At 37.9% G+C, this 21,496-nt stretch overlaps 1 protein-coding gene and 1 long non-coding RNA gene across 8 annotated transcripts in view; one reads left to right on the forward strand and one right to left on the reverse strand.

Annotated features, from left to right (window-relative positions):
* spri (Src homology 2 domain-containing protein sprint) overlaps positions 1 to 21,496 on the reverse strand; it is a 211,924-nt gene that overhangs the window by 127,391 nt on the left and 63,037 nt on the right. For 3 of the 7 annotated variants that reach the window (XM_069120631.1, XM_069120630.1, XM_069120629.1), the window contains exon 2: positions 20,413 to 20,657. In XM_069120631.1, the coding sequence (XP_068976732.1) occupies positions 20,413 to 20,493 (81 nt within the window). In that variant the 5' untranslated portion in view covers positions 20,494 to 20,657. Of the gene's footprint in view, positions 1 to 5,772; positions 6,007 to 12,839; positions 13,000 to 20,412; positions 20,658 to 21,496 lie in introns of those variants that run through there. The other 4 variants (XM_069120639.1, XM_069120636.1, XM_069120627.1 and 1 more) reach the window with 4 other exon arrangements.
* LOC138183097 (uncharacterized) lies at positions 13,462 to 16,142 on the forward strand. Its single transcript, XR_011173983.1, has 2 exons — positions 13,462 to 14,271; positions 14,358 to 16,142. It is a non-coding gene; the product is annotated as an uncharacterized LOC138183097 (long non-coding RNA).

A 21,496-nucleotide genomic window follows, 5' to 3' on the forward strand; every position in this document is an offset into this window, starting at 1 on the left:
AAATCTTTATAAGAAAAGTAACAATATCGTTTGACTTTTGCTTTATATACGAGAATATTTAAGAATGTTTAAAAAAGAAAAAAAAGAGAGAGAGAGAAGAGAGAAAGAGATGAAAGAAATTATAGCAGAATATTTAAAATACCACCCTTCTATCCCTCCATTAAAAAAATAAAAACAAAGCGAGAATAATTTATACATCAAGACGAAAAATATAAAAAATATCACACCCTATCAAAGGGGTGAAAAGGCGGTAGTTGGTGTTTGCAACACGTTTTATTATCGTTTGTAAACCTTTATAAGAAAAGTAACAATATCGTTTGACTTTTGCTTTATATACGAGAATATTTAAGAATGTTTAAAAAAGAAAAAAAAAGAGAGAGAGAGAAGAGAGAAAGAGATGAAAGAAATTATAGCAGAATATTTAAAATACCACCCTTCTATCCCTCCATTAAAAAAATAAAAACAAAGCGAGAATAATTTATACATCAAGACGAAAAATATAAAAGATACCACACCCTATCAAAGGGGTGAACGCTAATTAAATACGTAAATAGACGAACATAATTATCTCTGAAACTCGATTTCACGGGCAACCAGCCTCTTCCTCGATGCTAACATCTACCAACACGATCACTGTAATTTATGACCAACTGCAATTTTCGTTTATGAAAAAAACGTAGCCTGTTTGAAGGGGTTGTTACTTTAGTCGGTGATCCCCGGTCGAGAGGGGATTTTTCTAATAAACTAACCTCCCTTTTCTCGTTTCGAGGGCACAACAGGTCTTTCTATGGTGAACTCACACTGTTTCCTCTACCTATCTGTGTGTGTATTTGGTTGGTGAATGTGTAAGCTCATGTGTAAGCCCAGAACTTTTATCACGCGATCTCAGAGAGTAATACGAAATTATACAATGATAGAGAATCACGATGTTCCATCAATTGAAAAATTGTCTTTTTTCATCGAATAAAATCGTATTAATTTAAAAATCACATTTTTAAAATAATAATGATTTTCATTTAATAATAATATAATTTTCCTATTACTTAATATACGATGCAGTGTTTTACCATTTTTTGATAAATTTTTAGTGCTTGATATTTTTCATCTGCTACAGAAAACCACCCATACACATTTCCTTGTTTCTGATATAAAACAGAGACCAGCGATATTTATTTCTTTTTGCGTTTTACTTTTCACGATAAATCGCTAAAAAAGCTGCACCTTGAGCTTCGACTATTAGAAAGAAAAAGATAAAAACCACAAAGTGTTAAGCTTCCCTTAAACAACTCTCTAAAAAAGACGCTTTTCCGCCCTAATAAATATTTCCTAAAAAAACGATAGTCCTCTTCTATCCCCTTTAAGCGAAAGATGATTTTCAACTCCACTTCGACCTCAAAATTAAATCTCCTTTTGATACGATACACTGACTCTTCGATTCACAAATAGAATTATTCATAGGCCTTTCTCATATTTGAAGTCGATCCGCTGACTGATCCGAGAATGAAAGCGAACTTACCTCGCCACATTATTTATGCAATTCGGCTCGAACCACTCTGTCGACGCTGACACGACATTGCACAATAGTCGAGCGCGATTAAAGCCCTGTCGTGTGGTGAATGGAGGTTCCGAGTGGCGAAAGGGGTAGCTAGCTAGCCAAGTGGCAATCACGAGTTACCCTTTTATTTTTCCATCGCGTGCATTATAATTCAGGCACAACGAACCGACTTTCTTTCATTTTCTTTCAATTCGAGGGGCTCTGGTCGATCGAGGAAATTCAGAATTCGAACGATACTTGTTTGAAGTGTACTTGCAAGTAGAATATTCTTTTTTATCTTTTTTATTTTTACATATCGTTGTCACTATATTTGAGATTGGTGTCAAGCTACATAATTGATACATATTGATTGAGAATTCAGTATCGTACTATTATAATAAGAAGTTGGTACGAGTCGTTGGATCGTAAGAACATTTGCCTTAGTAGAACATTGAATTTATATCATTAAATGATCGAGGGTTGTAACGAAACGTTTGATACCAGAGCTGTCACAAGTAGAACAAAGCTGATGTCGTGTAGCCACAAGCTAGGGGTTGTTAGAGCAAAGTAGAACGGGAGTCGATGCGACTTAAGCTGACTAGGAATAGGCTGAAACAACCTAAAGAGCTTTGAAGCGTATTACAGCGTACATTCGCATGACTTAGAGAACAACTTGTTAACAGATTAACCGATGTAATTCTCAACATTCTCCAACATCAATATTCATCGTTATAAGCTTACAAGTATTTATAAACTAGTAAATCCAAAGTATCAGGCAAAGTAAATTATTCAATTATTAACCGTTACTTTAAATTATATAAAGCTAAATAAATTATGTACTAGATAACAAATAACGATTATTTCGAAATCTATAGGAAGAAATTGAGTAGAAAATAAGCATAATTTCAGAATATTTCGTACTTAACGTCAAACTTCATCGAAATAACGAGTTACAGAGTCGAGTACGATGCATCGTTTCAAGTGGAATTTAAATATCATCAAAACCCTCGCTGAACACGCGACCTTAAAGGGTCATCCTGAGAATGTAATTGCAATTCACCCCAGCCACAACCCCGCGATCTGTCGATACGTGTATCGAGTTCCCCTGTGACACGGGTACATCATCCCCCGTGCCAGAAATCTCAGACTATTTCTGAAATTTTCATACCCGTCCGCCTCAGTGAGACTCGATTGACAGATAACAAGATACGTCGTTGTCTTTTGAAAATTCGTGTCCTCTCCTATACCATCGCTGTCCGATTCCATCATTTTGTTGCACGTCGGTCGAATATCAAGAGTTTGAAGTGTAATTCTGTTTACAGATGGCTTGTGAATATTCTTTGTCCTTTGTTAATCAGTTCTAAGTTAACTTTCCCTTTAACCGTGGGCTTTTCGCGTTTTTAGACTATTTTTGGTGTTTTTAAAAGAGCTCGTGAACGTTCTTCATTGTTTCCCTCGGGTTACATTTATTTTCCAAATTGTGATATTTGGTATTTTTGGATTATATCGTAGATTTTCCCTTATGATTTACGATTCATTTATATTTGACATAAAGTATATAACCTAACAAACACGAAGGTGGGGTGGGGTAGCCACCCACATGATAATCAAACAGCTAAAAAATTCTACCAAATGTCCAAATTGGACAAATTGCGAATGTGAAATATTAAATAAAAAAAAAAAATTTATATTTGATCTAATATTTGATAAGATTATGAGTTTACGTTGAAGTATGATATCTTTTCTAAACTAATTAACGTTGATTTTACTTTAAAAATAATATCCAGTTAACATTCCAAATCCAAAAATTCTTTTCAAATAAATCTAAATATCGCTTCGAATTTACCAATTCTCGGCTGGAAGTAACAAATAGCTAATATTAACGGCGGAAACGTGATTTTCGTGGAATACAGACGCTTTTAGCGCGACGGAAGCAAGAGACGCATAACCGTGTGCCTTCGATTCGCGAATATTTGGCTTGCACACGGATCCTCGTGTGTATTCGGGGTGAGTCATGCGAGCAACGAAGCATGGAACCCCATAGGACGCCGGTTAGATATTCCGGCTGTCGAAGCTTTGCTCACAAAGCCGATGGAAATCGATGGATTCGCCAAAGCAACGGAAACCCTTCGTCGATCTTTCTCGCTAGAAATCCGATGGAACCCGTAGAAATGATCGACGTCTCGTTCGATGAACTTTCATTGAACTCTCTACCATACCGCACGATTATTTCCAAAATAATCCAATTTTTATAATTCGCTCACCACGTGCATATTAATTGATTGTCAGATTCTCTTGCATTCTAAAAAGCTCAGTGAAATTCTACTCGAATTATACTCCAACTTTACTCAAATCGTGTAGAGAGAATCTATTGGCGTTGAAAATTGTGTAGGGATTTATGGAATATCAGCAGATAGTTACAAATGATTTTCACATATTAAATAATATTTACAAGTTCTTATACGGAAACAAAAAATAGAAGAGGAGAATAATTGAAAGAAAAAGCAGTCGCAATATACAATTTATAGTCCTCCTCTCAGCCCAATACACATAGGAAATCGATCGACTAGAATTGATTTTGATATTAAGCGATACATATTTATAAGATTTCATACAGAAGCGAGAAACACAAGAAAAGAATAATTCAAGCAGAAACCACTCGTAATAAGTACAATTTACAATCCTCCTCCTAACCCGATACACACAGCAAACCAATCAACTGAAATTACCAATCAAGATTACAAAAGACACCCTCGAATTAAACAGATCGATACATTTCATCAACTTATTTGTCCCAAACTCCAGATGCATCTTCTATATTCTAGGGGAAAAAAAAGAAAAAAATATGCATTTAAATAACAAGCCGAAGAACCTCGTGCGATGACAAAGGATCGGAAAAACACGCGGATGAATGCATAAATAACACAGACACCCTTCCGGTCTATTGTCATTCAGAACGCTGTCTTGCGCACTATCTTAAATGAAGATAGCGCGGCTAACAATGCAAAAAAGGTGGACCTAACGTTTGAATCTCGATCTTGGTCACGGACGTGGGGACCCCGAAAATCGTTGCTGCATTTTTCATAGGGCACACCGAGGGAGGAAAAACCGCGAATAAGAGAACACCAGTGTACGTAACTCGGCCACGGTCGTACCAAGGGTGCAAGGGGGCAGAAAAGTAGCGGCTTATTCTCGCCTTGAAAATAGATGGAAATAGATCGACACCGTTTCGTTGCTGCTTCTTTTTATACCTGTGATGGGGTTTATTAAAAATTGCAAACGTGTCAGGGTCGCAGAAACTTCGCTCAAAGACCATGTTATGATTCTTTTGGATCTGGATTCACGATTCTGGGGCAAGTAAACTCGGGCCACTTTCTTGCTTATTAATTTCCGTTTTCTGACTCTTCGCTGCATCGTTTGGGTTAGTTTTAGCTTCAGTTTGCTTGGGTTCAGTCAGTTTGGGTTACAGTTGACAAGTAAACTCTCTTCACTTTATGCAAATTCTTCTATGAGCTTCTATTTTTGAAATTTTCGTAGCTTAATTCCGATTACGTTCGAATTAAATTTAGGTTTGGATCGACGAGGAAACTCCTCCAACTCTATGCTTTAACAATTTCTATTTGTCAATTATTCGTTGCTTCGTTCAGATTAGATTGGAAATAAGATTGGATCGACCTGATAGACTTCGTCGCCTTTGTATCTTCGTATTAATTTTCATTTCCAAATGTTTCGTTAATTAACTTTGTCTCCCAGTTGTCTCCAAATTACTTGTCGTTAAATTTCTCAAGTAAATTGCTGGAATTTTTCACTCTTTTCTTAATTTCGACTTTTTAACTTCTTGTTAAAGTTTCTACGCTGGTTAGCTGGATCTCGAAGGAAAGTTAGCTATGCACGTCGGGTCTACATGACCTGAGAAGATATGACGCGAGTCAGAGCAAGTTAGATCATTCCGGAGCAACTTCTCAGAAACTATAGTTATTCGAAGCGGTTGAAGACGAATTAGAGTGGACAGGAACATTAGCTACCATACACTGAATCGTGCTTTGGTCTAATTTAGAGCTACTTGAAATAGAACTTGCCCAAATAGAGAAACTTTCTATCGACTCGCGCCACTCCGAAACATACGAATACCGATATTCACGATCACAAATACGTAGAAATATTTCATAGAAATTTGTAAAAACATTCGCGAGCCGCTGTATAGAGGTACATAAACATATAGAACTCGAATCTTCTACCAATTCTTTCCTCCACCAGTTCTCGATCTCCATGATTAGATCATAGCGTTCGTGTTCCCAGGCTAAGACGTTCCCTGTCGACGATCTCCTTTCCTCGCTTTCCCCTTCCAACTTGTAACAACTTACGATCATCGAGAGATTCTCGAGCGAATTCTCGGATGTATGCGTTCGAGACAACGCGACCCACACGGGGTCCCTAATAACCGTAACGCGTGGAAACTCTGCGGGGCTCCCGGCGCGATCGTTAAACTGCGAACACGATGGCTGGCCTCGCGGCGCGAGCAGGCTTGCCAATTCCCCTTCGCGTCGCGGAACTTTCAGAAGAAGAGCAAACGCGACACGACGACGGCTCGAATTAAAATGGTCCGCTGAAACTCATTCCCCGAATTAAACGGATTAGATCCAATCAGCACCGGCCGCTGTCGTCGACGTCGTGCAACACGTTGTACCGTTGTCGCGGCGTTTCATTCGATTCCGGCCTTTGTTTAATTAAATTCATCGAGTACGCCCGGAATAACGCGAAACTGTCCACGAAAGCTTGCAAGTTTCGTACTACGTAAGCGTGGCCGTGTGTTTACAACGTACGAATAGACTTTGTTTGATTTACGTCTGGTGGCATTTTGACGAAATCGGATTTTGTTGCCTTTGCAGGATTTAGACTGTTCGAGCCTCGTATCTTGTAGTCGAATAGGTTAACGAAGTTCGGCTCTTTCGAATGGATATTATTGCTCGGAATATTCGAACATTTTGATTCGTGCGAATGGGTTTCGCGATTTATGCGAGAAGGTTCGTTCGTTGGACGATAGAACAAGTTTGTCGATGTACAAGAACGGCTGGAAAGTACGGCGGTGTCTCAGGTGTGACGCGTGACAAGGTGTAGAAATCGAGATACCATTGCGCGAAGAAAAGAGAAGAAAATGGAGCAATAGGAAAGTATACGGAAGAGTTCGAACGACGTTGTTAATAAGAAAATTCGCGAATAATTATCGCGCTATGTTGTCAAACTAATTTTATAATCTTAGCTTTTAAAAGCTTCGATCTGAATTTTTATACTGGAAGGTTTGAGTTTAAATTTCTCTGTTCGAAAGTGCGAATTATAATTTTTATATTTGTCAATCTTAAATTCGAATGTTTGCGTATCCAAGCATTCGAGTAGTAAGCAAAAACGCTTATCTTTTCTCTAGAATACTCTGCTCTAGATAACGCATTCGAATGATTCACGTTTAATGGATCGAAGCTATCGCTAGCGAACTCTGCGTGTCTACCCGGTAGAAGCAAGCAAAGCAGAACACAGTCATTCAGATCACCGCTCGAGATAGCCGACGATGTATGTCTTACGTCCAATGGTCTGTTAGCTTGCATAACGCACCCATACACATAGATTACTTCATATTTTATTCTGTCCATACGCTGCCTGCCACGACGTGGATACACGGGACAAAGAATTTGGGAAGCCCATATACGATCGCTGTCCCAGGTCCCAGAGGAATTGCCTAACTTCGTACAGGGAACCCGAGAATATACTGCGTAGCAGTATTCTGTTATGTAGTCGATTAATCAGCGATCCATCAACTGTAGGATCAATGTCCTGACTTCGGAGGGTTGTCACGCGATGGGGTTAACCCTATTTCCTTCGTTCCTAGTTAGCTTAACGATGAATTATGATTTTTCTGTTCTGATGCGATCATTAGAACTAATTACTGACAGGAAGATTGCGAACTAATGCGAAACATTGAACTACGTTATAATTGTATGATATACCAATTACATCGTGTAACAAAGTCGTTCATTCTTCAGTTTATTTCGGAGATTAACGTAAAAGCCTCGCTAATATTACGATAAATAAACACGTGACGAGTAGTATAAATAAATATTCTTCTTCTTCTATTAGGTTATCCGAAAAGTTTCTTTCGTTTGATAATAGATGATAATAGATGAACGATAATAAATGAACTTCTGTTTTATATTATTTTATCGAATTAGGTATGATCCATTTCGTTCTATTTCTATTATTATGTTCGTGCATAATTCAATAAACAAATATCAAACAAAAGACATTGTGCGCCTATTATTTCTTTATAAAACGAAAGAAACTTTTCGGACAAGCTAATATAATCTATTGGGTTGACAACTAAGTGATTGCGGATTTTGTCAATACCACCTATTGACAAAATCCGCAATCACTTAGTTGCCAACCCAATAAAGTACGACTAAACAGATCAATCGTGCTCGTTCAATTTCTACTCAAAATTTTCCTGAGGGAAACTGAATCCGCAATCGCATTCGCATGTAACACGCTGTAGTTGCTTGTTTTCGCGCCGTGTTTATATCAGCTCGTAGCCACTAGTAAAGAGAGTACGACAACGATTAGGTAGCACAAACGACAATTAAGCGGGTCCTGGTGTTGGCTGCTCGTTATCGTAATAGACGATGCACGCACATAGTCCAACCCGTGCAAATAAACGTAGAACACGCGCGTCCGGTTGACGACTCTTGTCGCCGCAAAAGTCGAATGTTCGGTGCGCCGCTGAAAAGATTCGTTTAATAAGGACACGACGAACCGGAAGCGGATCGTTTATAGGGTGTCTCGAATGGAAGAGATCGAAGGTCAACAAAGAGGATTTCAGAGGGTAGAAACAGGGATCGAGATGATTCTTCGGTTTGGAATTTTTTTCTTAATCTTCGTGTGTCGTGTCGTACGTTGTATCGAAAAAAGATGAAATATGGGGTAGCGAGAAATGGTAAGAGGTAATATCACGATAGAATAGAATTCATAGGGTGTCCGTAATCTTTCTCGTTCTTTGAAACTGTATGAAATGTTGAATTATTGAATACCGAAATCAATGGAATTTGAATGAAATTTGAAATTGAAATTTTATACGCAGAGATAGCATAACCAACGCGATCCCTCTTTTTCCTGTTCTTTCGCCAAAAAGTATCGACCCACCTATTCCACGTGACCCAAAGCAAAGAAAAGGAACGCTATACAGTTCAAACGATAGAAATCACGAGACGAATCGACCCTATCCCTCTCGAAATCAAACCCTCAGGCTCCAAGCACCATGAAATCTCGAAACAAAACGCTACTTTTTCTATCGCAATCTGATTGAAGCAAGGTAGACAGCCTCTGTTGAGCGCCCGACTCAAAAATACCCTATAATTTCCCACCTGCAATTCGAAACTATCGGTACACACGGTGTGCAACGACAGCTGCACTCGATCGGCAATGTTACGTGTTTCCCGTGGCCACCATTTATTTGCCAGCCTCTGTGTGTCCACGAACACACGACACCAAGGATGATAAGACAGCCAGAGAATGAAAAAGAGAAGAAGATGAAGAGTATATTCCCGAGTGTACATATATTATACAGTAACGTACACGCGTGTCTTCGTGCGCCAGTGCAGCGCGAGTAACGAAGACGCAGCTGCGAGGAAAGAAACAGACTTCAGAGAAGGTGAATCTATGAGCTGTACGAGATCCAGTGCGCGTGACGAGAATCTCGATTATCGAGGAATTGATCCTCATCGATGCTGGTTACGGACGTTTGACTCTGCGGTGGAGGTACTAATTTTGTCTATGATCGTGAAAAAATAGCGGGGCAGAGCCGATTTAAAAGAAATAAATAAAGTTTGAGCAAAGTGAAATTCGGATAAGACACGATATTGTGCGCGTTAATCAAATAGAAAGTCGGGGTACGCGATGCAGTCTCGACGTCTTGGCTTTTATAAGAAAACTTGATTTCTGAAGTTTCATTTTTATTCAAGTTGTGTGGATAAGGTTTGATATCGTGTGTTGATTGAAGAGGAAGACTCGACATCTTGGCTTTTATAAGAAGACTTGATTTCTGATGTTTCATTTCTATTCAAGTTGTGTGGATAAGGTTTGATATCGTGTGTTAATTGAAGAGGAAGACTCGACATCTTGGCTTTTATAAGAAGACTTGATTTCTGAAGTTTCATTTTTATTCAAGTTGTGTGGATAAGGTTTGATATCGTGTGTTAATTGAAGAGAAAGACTCGACATCTTGGCTTTTATAAGAAAACTTGATTTCTGAAGTTTCATTTTTATTCAAGTTGTGTGGATAAAGTTTGATATCGTGTGTATTAATTGAAGAGGAAGTTATGACAAGTGATCAAACCTTGAGATCTTATTGTCGGTCTAGTTGCTGGCAAAATCTTCGTCGCTTATGTCATTCTCACGACAAATTTCTAGCAAATACTTCGTCACGTTTTCCATGTAATGAAACACGCTGCGTTCATTCGTATCGAATTTTCTGCAAGCCATCGTGCGTACCCCTTTTTTTCACAGAATCAGATTAAACTGCAGTTCTTCGTTTTTCACGCGATTCTATTTTATTCCATTTCACGTTCAATTATTTTTCAAGCATGCAGTGACATTGCAATTGCTTTAACTCACGCTAGTTTCATTTACGCACGACAGATACAAAGAACACACTTTACATATGTATTTTCCACAATTCAAATTCCAATTTTAATACGAAACGATCTAGCCTCGGTAATCGTTTAATTATTATCAGCGTCTGCTGTAAAGTGGATATCGCTACAAAAATAGTAAACGCGAGGCGATAACGTACGTTGATTCATCGATAGCGTATCAAACTTTATCACTCATTTCAGAATATATCTAAAAATTAAAATAATTATTCCCCATTTCCAAACACAGCTATTCCCAATTTTTTGATATTTCCGCAAGTTCAGAAGTTCAAATGACTAAAATTGAAAAATAAAGGCAACCGATGATATCTGAATACATTTTCTTTCACTAACGAACTTGTGGAAATATTTCTTGAAAGGAAGACATTTCTTGCAATTAAAAAAGGAACATTAGTTATATATATAATTATATTACATTTAATAATTATATACATATAGATAAAAAGAAAGAAACTAATTTATTTGCTCTAAGCTACGTAATATTAAAAGAAAATTAATAGCAATATTAAATTAATTTTTCTCAAATTATATTTCATAATCAAATTCGATGTAAATATTAATCTTCTTATATCGGACGATAGAATGTGACATATATGTATATGGATAAAAAGAAATGAAAAACTGGATACAAAGTTATCATCAGTCTGGCGTTTGAGAGGGTCGTTTATCCTGCACAGGAAATTAAATAGTATTTCATGTAGATTTATAAACCATGCATAAACATGCACATCCGATCGTTACACGATTAACATAAAATTAAAACCATCGTCCGCGATATACTGTCATAAGCATAACAGGATTAAAATCGAAGAAACCGCAACTTAGCAGATGTATTAGGTTGTCCGAAAAGTTTCTTTCGTTTTATAAGTTGATAATAGACGAACAACAATTTCTGTTTTATATTATTCTATTGACTTAGGTATGATCCATTTCATTTTATTTCTATTATAATGTTCAATTATTATAATTCAATAAATTAATATAAAACAAAAGACATTGCGCGTCTATTATTTCCTTATAAAACGAAAGAAACATTTTGGACAACCTAATAATTTTCAGCTGTCATCTCCCAAAAGGAATTCTGACCAAAAACCAAGCCGGTGGACAGATCAATCGTCGCGGATCGACCGAAAACGTTTATTCGTGGATTTTCAACGATGTAACTGGAAACTATCCTCGATCGGGCTAGTTGAACGCTGTTCTCGTTATCATCTTCGTTATCGGAATCGGTTGCACGCACACGTTTCCAACGATCGATCCCAAGCCGACGAAATTGCCATGTTTTCCAGCTCTGCCGGCATGCGTTCACAACCGACGGAATTAATTAATCGCGCCTGGGGCTATTCGTGGCCGGGAAAAGAATTAATCGGCCGACTACCGGCTGAAATACGAGGGGATGGAAAAATTGTTGACGCGATGCTCGATTTGATGGCGATATTTGCTCGGAATGATGCACGCGCGAAACGGTTGTTAGTGTTAAGCCGCCTCTCTCCACCACGATTTTTCACCATCTCCGATTTAATCCCGTATCTCGTTCCGTTCTACCGTGTCGATTATGGTTTCAACCGAGGGCCGGTTCGTTTGTAATAGTTACGCCTTGTGGCCTTTTTTCGTAGAACAGTGATACGACAGAAGATTAATTGATTTTAAACGAAGGGAATTTTTATTCTACATGGAGAACGAATTTCGGACATCGTAGCTGTTGTAAGATGAATTGTAAAGGTTCCGGTGTACGAGTGAATATTTTTAATTAAGAAATTTTACTTACGGATAATCATTACAAATGATTAAAATTGTTTTCATTGCCAGTAGTTGTTATCGAGGGAAATTTAATTTTGGTTATCAGTAACCGGTTATAAATACCCAGGAATTTTGTTTGGTTACCATTAACCATTATCGATGACCCGAATTTTATTTTGGTTACCGATAATCATTATCGACGGCTAAAGTTTTTCCTGTAGTTTCTTGCGAAGCACAAAAAAATTAACTGTGAAATTTACATGTACTTATATGTACTTTAATAACTTGCTTAACAAAATGCATAAGTTTTACAATTAAGCCTTCTTATGTTACCAACGAATATCTACTAATTATTGGTAACCTTAGCAAGAGGTAAGCAAGAAGATATCTCGCAATATATAATGATTAACAATGATAACAGTGATAACAGTAAAAACAGTGATACGACAGAAGATTAATTGATTTTAAACGAAGGGATTTTTTATTCTACAGGAAGAACGAATTGCGGACATCGTAGCTGTTGTAAGATGAATTTTAAAGGATGTCATTTTTTGAGAAATTTCTTCCACACTTATCGATAACTAGCCTTCGTCTGAATAAAAATGTTAACAGAAAAAGAAATAGAATTAATTAACAGAGAGGAATTATAAACATTCTGTTTGTTTATTTATCTTTTCTTCGGTAAAATTCATATTATTTACACCGAACGATAGCGCTTCCAAAAGCTTCCTGCTCCTAGATTGCCAATACGAACATTTTAATCCTCTACGTTGTGGGATTATTTCAATATCCCGTTGATTCGAGAAATTTTTTAGAGGATATTGATACGCAAGAAAATTTATTAGATTTTAATAAGAGAAATGATTACATACCGGGTGTCAAGGTGTACGAGAAGCGCGATCGATTTAGTAAAAACCACTGGAACCCGGTCACTCACCGGAGAACGCTGTTTCCTCTCGTCTTCGCGCGAAGATAACAGCAACTTCCGTTTTCTGACAGACGATAACGCCGCGATACCGCTCGATTTCCTTTCTACAACTATAAACACTGTCAAACAGCGACTACCAACGTTTCGACGACTCGCATAACAACAACGCTAATTTCACACGAATGACGCACACGCGACTCTGAATTGCACTTTACACGATACACTTGACGCGATTCCGAGAATAACGTAAAAAGAGAGGAGAACGAGAACGAACTGTCAGCGCCTTTTTATTACCGATCCGACAGAGAACCGATCGATATTACCGAGCGACCACTTTTCTGAAAATCCTTGGCTCCGTTCGATTCCACGTTCCTCTATTGTTTCCATGGAATAGATAATATAATATTTCTTTTAATTTTTATATCCACGCGATAGTATTATTAATCTGTCAAATGTTTGCAATGGAATTATGAGATTCGAAGAAGTTTCACACACTGTTTATAACATTATTAATATCGTTTTAACGAATAACTTTACTTCTGCTTGTTAAACAGTCTTCTGTCTTTTATTTTTATTTTGAAACAATGGTATTTTTAATATTTGGAACGTTTAAAATGGAATTACGAAGATGTTATTGATTGTTTATGACAATCTTTAATATTTCTCATTGAAAATTTCCACTTTTTTTTAATTTAGAAATAACGTTATTAGTCTTCGAAATGTTCTAATTCAAAATAATGAGTTGGAGAGGATTTCGAACATCGTTTGTGACGTCTGTACCTTTTCGCGAACGAAGACGAGTTTTAATAATTAGCGGTGTAAAATTAATTTCCGTAATTCAGCGCTTGAACACACGATTTCGTCACACGTACGATCGTAAGCAACCTTCTTACGATCAGAGCAGGTGAGTGAACTGAACTTTAACACGAATGTGTAGCCACGAGTACACGAGACGTGTACTCGTCCCTGGGAATCGATACGAACGTGCCGCCGACCCATCGTTCAATTTCCATAGCAACATCTGAGTCCAAACAAAAATGATTTCGTGCCACTTTTGTCCCACAGACGACACAACTGACCAACGAAAGAATTTTGTAACAGATCTTTCACATTTCTACGTGATACACGATCGATACATTTTATATAATTATTTTCACGTGATACGAAAACCTTTGGAAAATTGGAATTTACTGAAATAAAAAAAAAAAAGAAAAAAAGGAAAAAGACACCAGTATTGATCTAACACTACTACATGACTAGTAGAGTGAGGATATTTATGAAAATTCATAATCTTACAGACAATCGTAAAGCAGGGAGACTCGAATAAAAACGTAAAATGTAATTTTACAATTAAAGTACATCTCGCAACAAAATAAGTACGTGTTGGGATATTTTTGAGCACATTACATAAAAATGACGCATCGTATGTATCAATGGTTTTTTAATAGAATACATTTTACAGTTGTAGAAAAGTGTTTCTTTAATTATGCGAAGATTTTGCTAATAATATTATAACGTCGGTAATTGAGGGTTGAGAGTCGAAGAATACAGAGGGAAGACATAATTTTCACAAGCAAAGAAAAAAGTTTCTCCCTGTATTATTCGCCTCGTACAACCACCAGAATTATATCTCCTCAACTATGATATCAGACTACTCCAGAAGAAAAAGGAAAAAAACGGAGGGCCAACTAAATTGCGAGCTAGAACGCAATTTCTCCGGGCCCTTTCAGCGAGAATTCGCGATACTCGAGTCGCTCGAGGGTTGACCACCTCCGCAGTTAAAGGCTTCGCCTTTAAGGCTGCGGTCACACGAGCGTTGGTTCTGTCATCCGTGACAAATAATGCATTTTCATAAAATGTATGGTTCATTATTTTCACGTACAGATAATTTTCTTCGTTATAATTTCCTTTTCGAAATTAAAGATTGGCTGGGTGATATAAATGAGATAAATAGGTTGATAAAAATACATATCTGATCCTGAAAGCAAATAAAGATACAGTATGTTAATTAAGTAAACATAATTATATCAAGATACACGAATAGCAGTGTGCCGAATTAAAAAATTTCCGTGTGACCGAGGCCTAAGGCGACGACATAAAGGAGCGCGCTCTCTGCCGCGGAAGAACATTTCTTGCCATCCCCAAACACGGAAAAATATAATCCCACGAAACGATTGTACACACGTACACCATTCTTAAGGCCTCGACTTTTAGCACCGTTATGTTCTTCCAAATAATTTAGCATCGTTTTAACTTGATTGAACGAAGGATTTATCGGCTCCTCGCGCGTTCCTCTTCCACCCTCGGCCGCGGTGCGTTCGACTTTCTTCCACGTCGATGGACCGTAGCGACGCGATAGGCGTTCACTCGCCTGAAAATTCACTCGCCTTTAGTACTCTCTCTTTTTTTTTTCTTTTTCTTCTTTTTTTCTCTATATCTTTCCTTCACTCTCGCGCTTTTTCTCGCAGAATAACGAACAGACTTACTCGAGTTGCGAGTTTCCGGTGAAATTAATTCCAGTTCGTTGAAATATCGAATGGCGGGATTAAAGGGTAGACGAATTTATTATTCAGAATTTTATGCTGATTTTTACGATATAATCTCTTGAGCTTTCTCTATTCCGCGTGTATCTTTGGATTTTCGAAGCATGTAACACGCGAAGCGAGAATCGAACAAGAGAAATATACGATTCGATGAATCGTAGATTGTAACTAATATAATTTGTAACTGATCGTTCCATACGATTTGCATTTTTCTTATTTAATTTACGCTATGTAATTTACAGCTGTGTGATTATTATTGAGCATCTCGTAATGTTACAAAACGTTTAAATACCACGATCCAGTGTATCTGCAGTTTACCAGAGCAACAACCGAAACACCGATTTTCTCAAGGAACGTTGAACATCCTCGAGCTGGTCGAAGAGGATTCAGCTAATTACAGCAGGAGATTCGCCGCGACGAAGTAAAGCCGAGAGGATCGAAAGTGTATCGATGGTCGGCTGACAGGAAACTTTCTAGACACTGGAACCGGTGTCTGCGAAGATGGCCTTCGATCTGGTACAATTGAAGTGCACCGGGTGTCGAAGAATCATTGCTGCCCGACTCCGTTTCAACTTTTTCAATCCAAACACCGTAATTCCATCTGACTTACTTTCTTGTAATTGATTGTACTCGAAGAAATGAAATTGACCATCTGTAGCACAGTAAATCCTATGTATCTACTGGTAATAAATCGTTTTATTTTATCGCTTTCCAATTTTTCCAATAATCTATCAGTTATTTTGTATTATTTCCGACTGTTTTCGTTTTCAATTTTAACTTTTTCACTCGCTGCCAAATTCGATTAACATTATTCGTACGATTCCAAGAAATTTGCATCGTAGCTTCAAACAGCCTTGAAAAATTCCTCCATTAAACGAATAAAACAAGTTGGAAGCTATAAGTTACCGATATTACAAATTTCCCTTGCATAAAAGTAACAAGTTTGGTAATAAAAATGGATTGGTTTTAAAAACTGACTTTGTTCTTTTTTTTTTTTTTTTTTTCTTATAACGACTATTCAATTACTGCGCGAAGAGATTCTCCTTCTATTTCTTATATTTTTATAGCGTTCGTTGCTTATTTTCCTAATGTCCGGCAATAAATCGTTGCAAGACACCATGTACGGCGCTTTTAATGGAAAACTACGGCCTCAAGGACGAAACAGGCTTCCGCCGCAGCTCGACAATCAACCGGTATGCAAATGAAGCTTAAGGTCCTGTCTGCCGATCTCTGAAACCGCGCAGTGCCAGATCGATCGTGCAGTCGCCGTTAATTGAATTAATCATCGGATTAAGCCTTCCTCTGAGCTTTGGAAATCGTTTTAGCCCCCCTTCGTCGTTCATAGAGCCAACCTCGCCATCAGGAAAATGAAACATAACGTTGGACGTAGAGGAATTTATCGATCGGGTTTTTCAGATAAATCAGATTACGTGTCTATGAACCTGTTCTCAGCTCGACAGAATCTTCAGATTCTAATATGCAAGAGAGAGAATGTAATATTCAAAAGAGGTAGAATTTTTTTCACAAATAATGTACGGACAAGTAGATTACGGTTTGAGAAAATTCCAATATCCCACTGTAAGTTTTGTTATCGTATTTTAAATACGGCCGTCAAAAAAAGAAAAAAAAGGAGAAAAATGGCGTATTTCTTTAACGCGTACTGGAAGGCGACTCTCCGTGAAAAATAGTGATTCCGTGACTACCTTTGAATATTCCAGCGAGCATTAACTCGCATGGCTTGTATGTTTCCGTGGGGACAGGAGAACCATCTGTTCTTATCCGTGCGGCAAGTTAAAGCGTTTTTAAGCTGCCCGGGGACGTAACAATCCCCATAAGGGCGAAAGACGCGGGGATGGACTTCGTGCTCAAGCATAATCGTCCAGATAGCTAGACCCATTCAAATTTCACCTAATTGCCTCTACCCTGAAACGCGGTTGTCACGGACATCCTTCCAGCGGCCAAGTCTAATTGCACCTTTCGAATGATCGATCGAAAAAATTCACGTTATATTTCGATATCCATACACCGAATTACATTTGTATTAACAAATCGTACACGATTTTTTTTAGAGAAAATATGTCATTTTTGATTCTAAAAAGGATTCATTGAACTACGAGAAGCGAATCTTTTTTTCATCGACAAGTTTGACGGCAGTCGACGTATGGAACATTCGCTTCCTACAAGTCATCGTATAAAACTCTGAAATAACGTTGACAAATAGATCGCGAATATTTATACAAATTCATATTTTTACGAAGATGGAAACAAAGTTTGAACAGAAAATTGTTTCATCTACTAAATATCAACAGAAGCCCTACGATTTTGATATTTTATACAATTTTACATGTCGCGCGTTTTGCGCGCATCTTTGCATATCCAAATTACCTGTAAGTCCATAAAAGTTCGGAATCTATTAATAAACTTCTTCGCAGCAAATAGAAAAAGAGGGAAAAAAGAAAAGAGAATAAGAAAAGATCGTCTACCACATCTTCTATTTATCCAAGGTAATCTAAATGATTCCGCTGCTACTAGGAGAATTCGAAACAAAAGAGCCTGTAAATCGACCTGGGGCGAGATTTTTGGCCATCCATCATGTTTCGAGGATCGCGGCGGGCGACAGTGGCGGAAATGAAAAGGAAACATCGGGAACATTAATTTTACAACGACGAGATATCGCTCTGGTGCATGACAAAATTTGCATTAAATAGGATTTCGCCGACTTTGCGTTTCTCCTTGTCGACCCCATCGAGGCCACCGCCACCGACGTCGCGATGCTTCACTTTTTGCCCCTTTGCATACCTTTCCAGCCATCCAACCCCCAGCGCGCTTTTCCTCGTCCCGGATATATTTTCCCCGCCGTTTATAAAATTCCGACCACGCAGCGCCGGTTCAATACCGAAAAATGCTCGCCGGAAGCGAACTCGAGCGCGCGAGATAGGGGGCGCTTAGTCCGAAAGAAAAGATGCGTCCCATTAATGGGAAACGCGCGAGAGAATGGTTTGCACGCGGCGAAAATGGCGATGTTAGAGAGTTTTTGCAAGGGAGGGAAGAAGCGGAGGTGACGTGGAATAGAGTAATTTGGCCGGAGAGTAGGTAACGGGGGGGGTGGAAATAGCAGCTGGAGGATGGGTAGTATTTTAGGGTAATTTGAAGTGAATATGTGCAACGAAATTTTATAAAACAGTTGGAAAAGTGTGACATGTTTGTAAATTACGAAGTAGGTATATTGTGATCGTTGACGTAGAGTCTTTTGGGGTTTGAAATTAGTAAAAGTGTGGAAGTGCACTTTTGTTGAAATGAAAACATAATTATTTATTTATTTACTTATTTATTTTCATCGTGCCAGTTTTATCAGGGAAATACGCGAAGAATTCAAGTGCGAGAATAAAAAAGATAAATAAATAAGGAATATGAAGATGGTAGAACTATGCTATTCCATTTTTTCATTTTTCATCACCTCTGTTACGGATCCTAAAGGGGATAGCGAACTGAATATACCATAAACAAAAATATAGAGAGATAAAAGAATAAGCATAAATATCGCAACAAGAATAATCTAACAGCGTACTGTAACTATCGAAGAAAAGTGTCTACGAAATGAAGAAAAATTCCATAAAAAAGTAGTTTAAATGCAAACGTAAATTCCTGCGCAATTAAAACAGCGCCTAGAGTAATTTACATCTCAGACTCATAAAAATTCAACAGACAATAGAAAAAATAAACACGAATAGTCGCGATAAGAATAATCTAATACTTTTTAAAAAGGTATTTAACAAATAAAAAGATTTCTAAAGAGTACATTAATAACGATCACGGAAATCATAATCATCGTTTCTTTATCGACTTCTACAATCGTTGCTCTACGACAAACGCTAAAAGAATTAAAACAACCCGAAAATAATCCGACTCCCAGGCTCATAAAAATTCCACAGAGAAATCGCGTCAACAGGAAGGGACACGTGGCACACGCTCGGATAATCAAAGGAAAGGCGGCGACGAGGAAGTTCAGGGATGTTTCGCGAAACTTTTCCATCGGCCTAACACACTTGACAAACGATAACGCGCACCCTACGCGTCACGACGCTCCTCATGGTCAAACGTAGACGTCGTGGAAGGCGCCACAGTACGTTTCCAGTTTTCGAGATCGTCGCCTCGTTATTGTCGCGACTACACGATACTCGTGACGCGACTAGATCTAGAGCCAGCCTTGGACATCGCAGGCGCGATAAGAATGGGGGTTGCTGATATCACGAATTATTTGGACAACGATAGCACTGGGAAAGTAGCGAGAATTTTCTCCCGAAGATTACGAACACGATGGTAGGGAGAATCTATGCTGAGAGTATTTCCATGGGATTGGAGTTGATAGAGCCACGTTTTTGGGGGGTGATTCGGGCTACATGATACGATGCTTTCTACGTTGCAATAGTTTGCAGAGATTGGACGAAGCTCGAGATTTGAATATTGATGTCTTATATATGTTTAGCATATGTATGCGTGTTTAAACGTAGTTCTTTTAAGCTGGAGTGTTTGAAACGTCACTTGTTCGAAATTTAAATTTCATGGGCTAATATCTGTTGTTAAATTTTGTTAAATTATTCAATCAATTATCGATCATATTAAAGAAGAAACTAGCCGTGAACTATATCAAAACGTTATGTAAGCGTATTTTTAAAAAAAAGATATTATGACACGGAATGTTATATCCGTGCAATTTACATTTAGATCATCATAGAAGAAAAGACCGGTTATTCGTTGAATAAAGTTATCTTCATAATTATTCGCCAATTAATATGTATATTTTTACAACAAAGACTTACGTCCTCAGCATCAATGGCTTATTAAAATATCTTTGGACAATCGTCAACTTTTGTATACAAGTAATTCAGAGAATAATCGATACAATAATATAGCTTCTACTAAAATTTACGTCAGGTACTAAAATATACTTGGAAAAGATTTATTCTCACTCACCATCAAGTAACTGGAAGCATTACTGCTGGTGGATTCCCTCTTCCGTGTTGGCGCCAAATCCCTCTGAACCAATGACGTCATCTTCTTGTCATATTAGTCATCAAGATTCAACGCCGCTTAGCCACGAACGCGATGATTAATCGATGCAAACAGTGAAACTTTAATTGCACCTTATTTTCTCCACTGAGCGTATAAATATAAACGAATCGGACACAAAATTGTCACGCACCACGAAACTACGTAATCTGTAACAAAAAGGAACACCCACATTCTCATGAATATTCATTACAGTGTAAATTTATTACTATCATAAATCGTAAGAAAAGAACGAATAAAAGAGAGAGAGAGAGAGAGAGAGAGAGAGAGAATGAAGTCAGCCGGATTATTTTGAAAAAAAATTTCACAATGTATGTCTCAATCACCGTAAAATTTCTCCGGAATTATTTGCATCGCCGTGAGGGTCGAAATTTTCTGGCGTCAAATTTGTCGGTAATTTGCAGCGATATTTCATCGGTTTCAGTCCGGCCCCGAGGATTTAAATCGTAAGTTGCGCTAAAGCGACGGTTTATAGCGTCGTCGTTCAACGCTGCACGACGCTTGTTTCACGAGCTTTGGATTTACGAGGTCGAATTAAACGTAATCGAATCGTTTGCACGAAAGGGATCGAAAGAAATCGGGAGAAAATGACGAATGTTAAAGAACTTGACACCGATGACCTTTAATAATACAGGATATGTTCACATGAAAATCGGAGAATCGAAGGACTAGAAGGCTAGAGGATTAGAATTAGGAAACTGATCGATTAGGTGCTTGCAGGATTAATTGAAAGACTAGAAGATTAGAGAATTGAAACTGAAAATAGAAAATAGAAAATTGTAGAACTGGAAGGACTTGGATTGAAATGAACAACTAGACGAATGAGATTAGAAAATCGAAGGAGTGGAGAACTGAAGAGGCAAAACATAAAAGAGGATAACATTGACAAGTAAATTTCAGATCGATAACGCGAAATATTTATCGAAAAACGTTTAATTTTTGAAACAAAACGTTCAATTTCCGTATAACGCTATCGACTAAAATTCCC

Source organism: Bombus flavifrons, chromosome 9 (assembly GCF_040668555.2).
Source record: "Bombus flavifrons isolate JBK064 chromosome 9, iyBomFlav1_principal, whole genome shotgun sequence".
NCBI classification, from domain to species: domain Eukaryota; kingdom Metazoa; phylum Arthropoda; class Insecta; order Hymenoptera; family Apidae; genus Bombus; species Bombus flavifrons.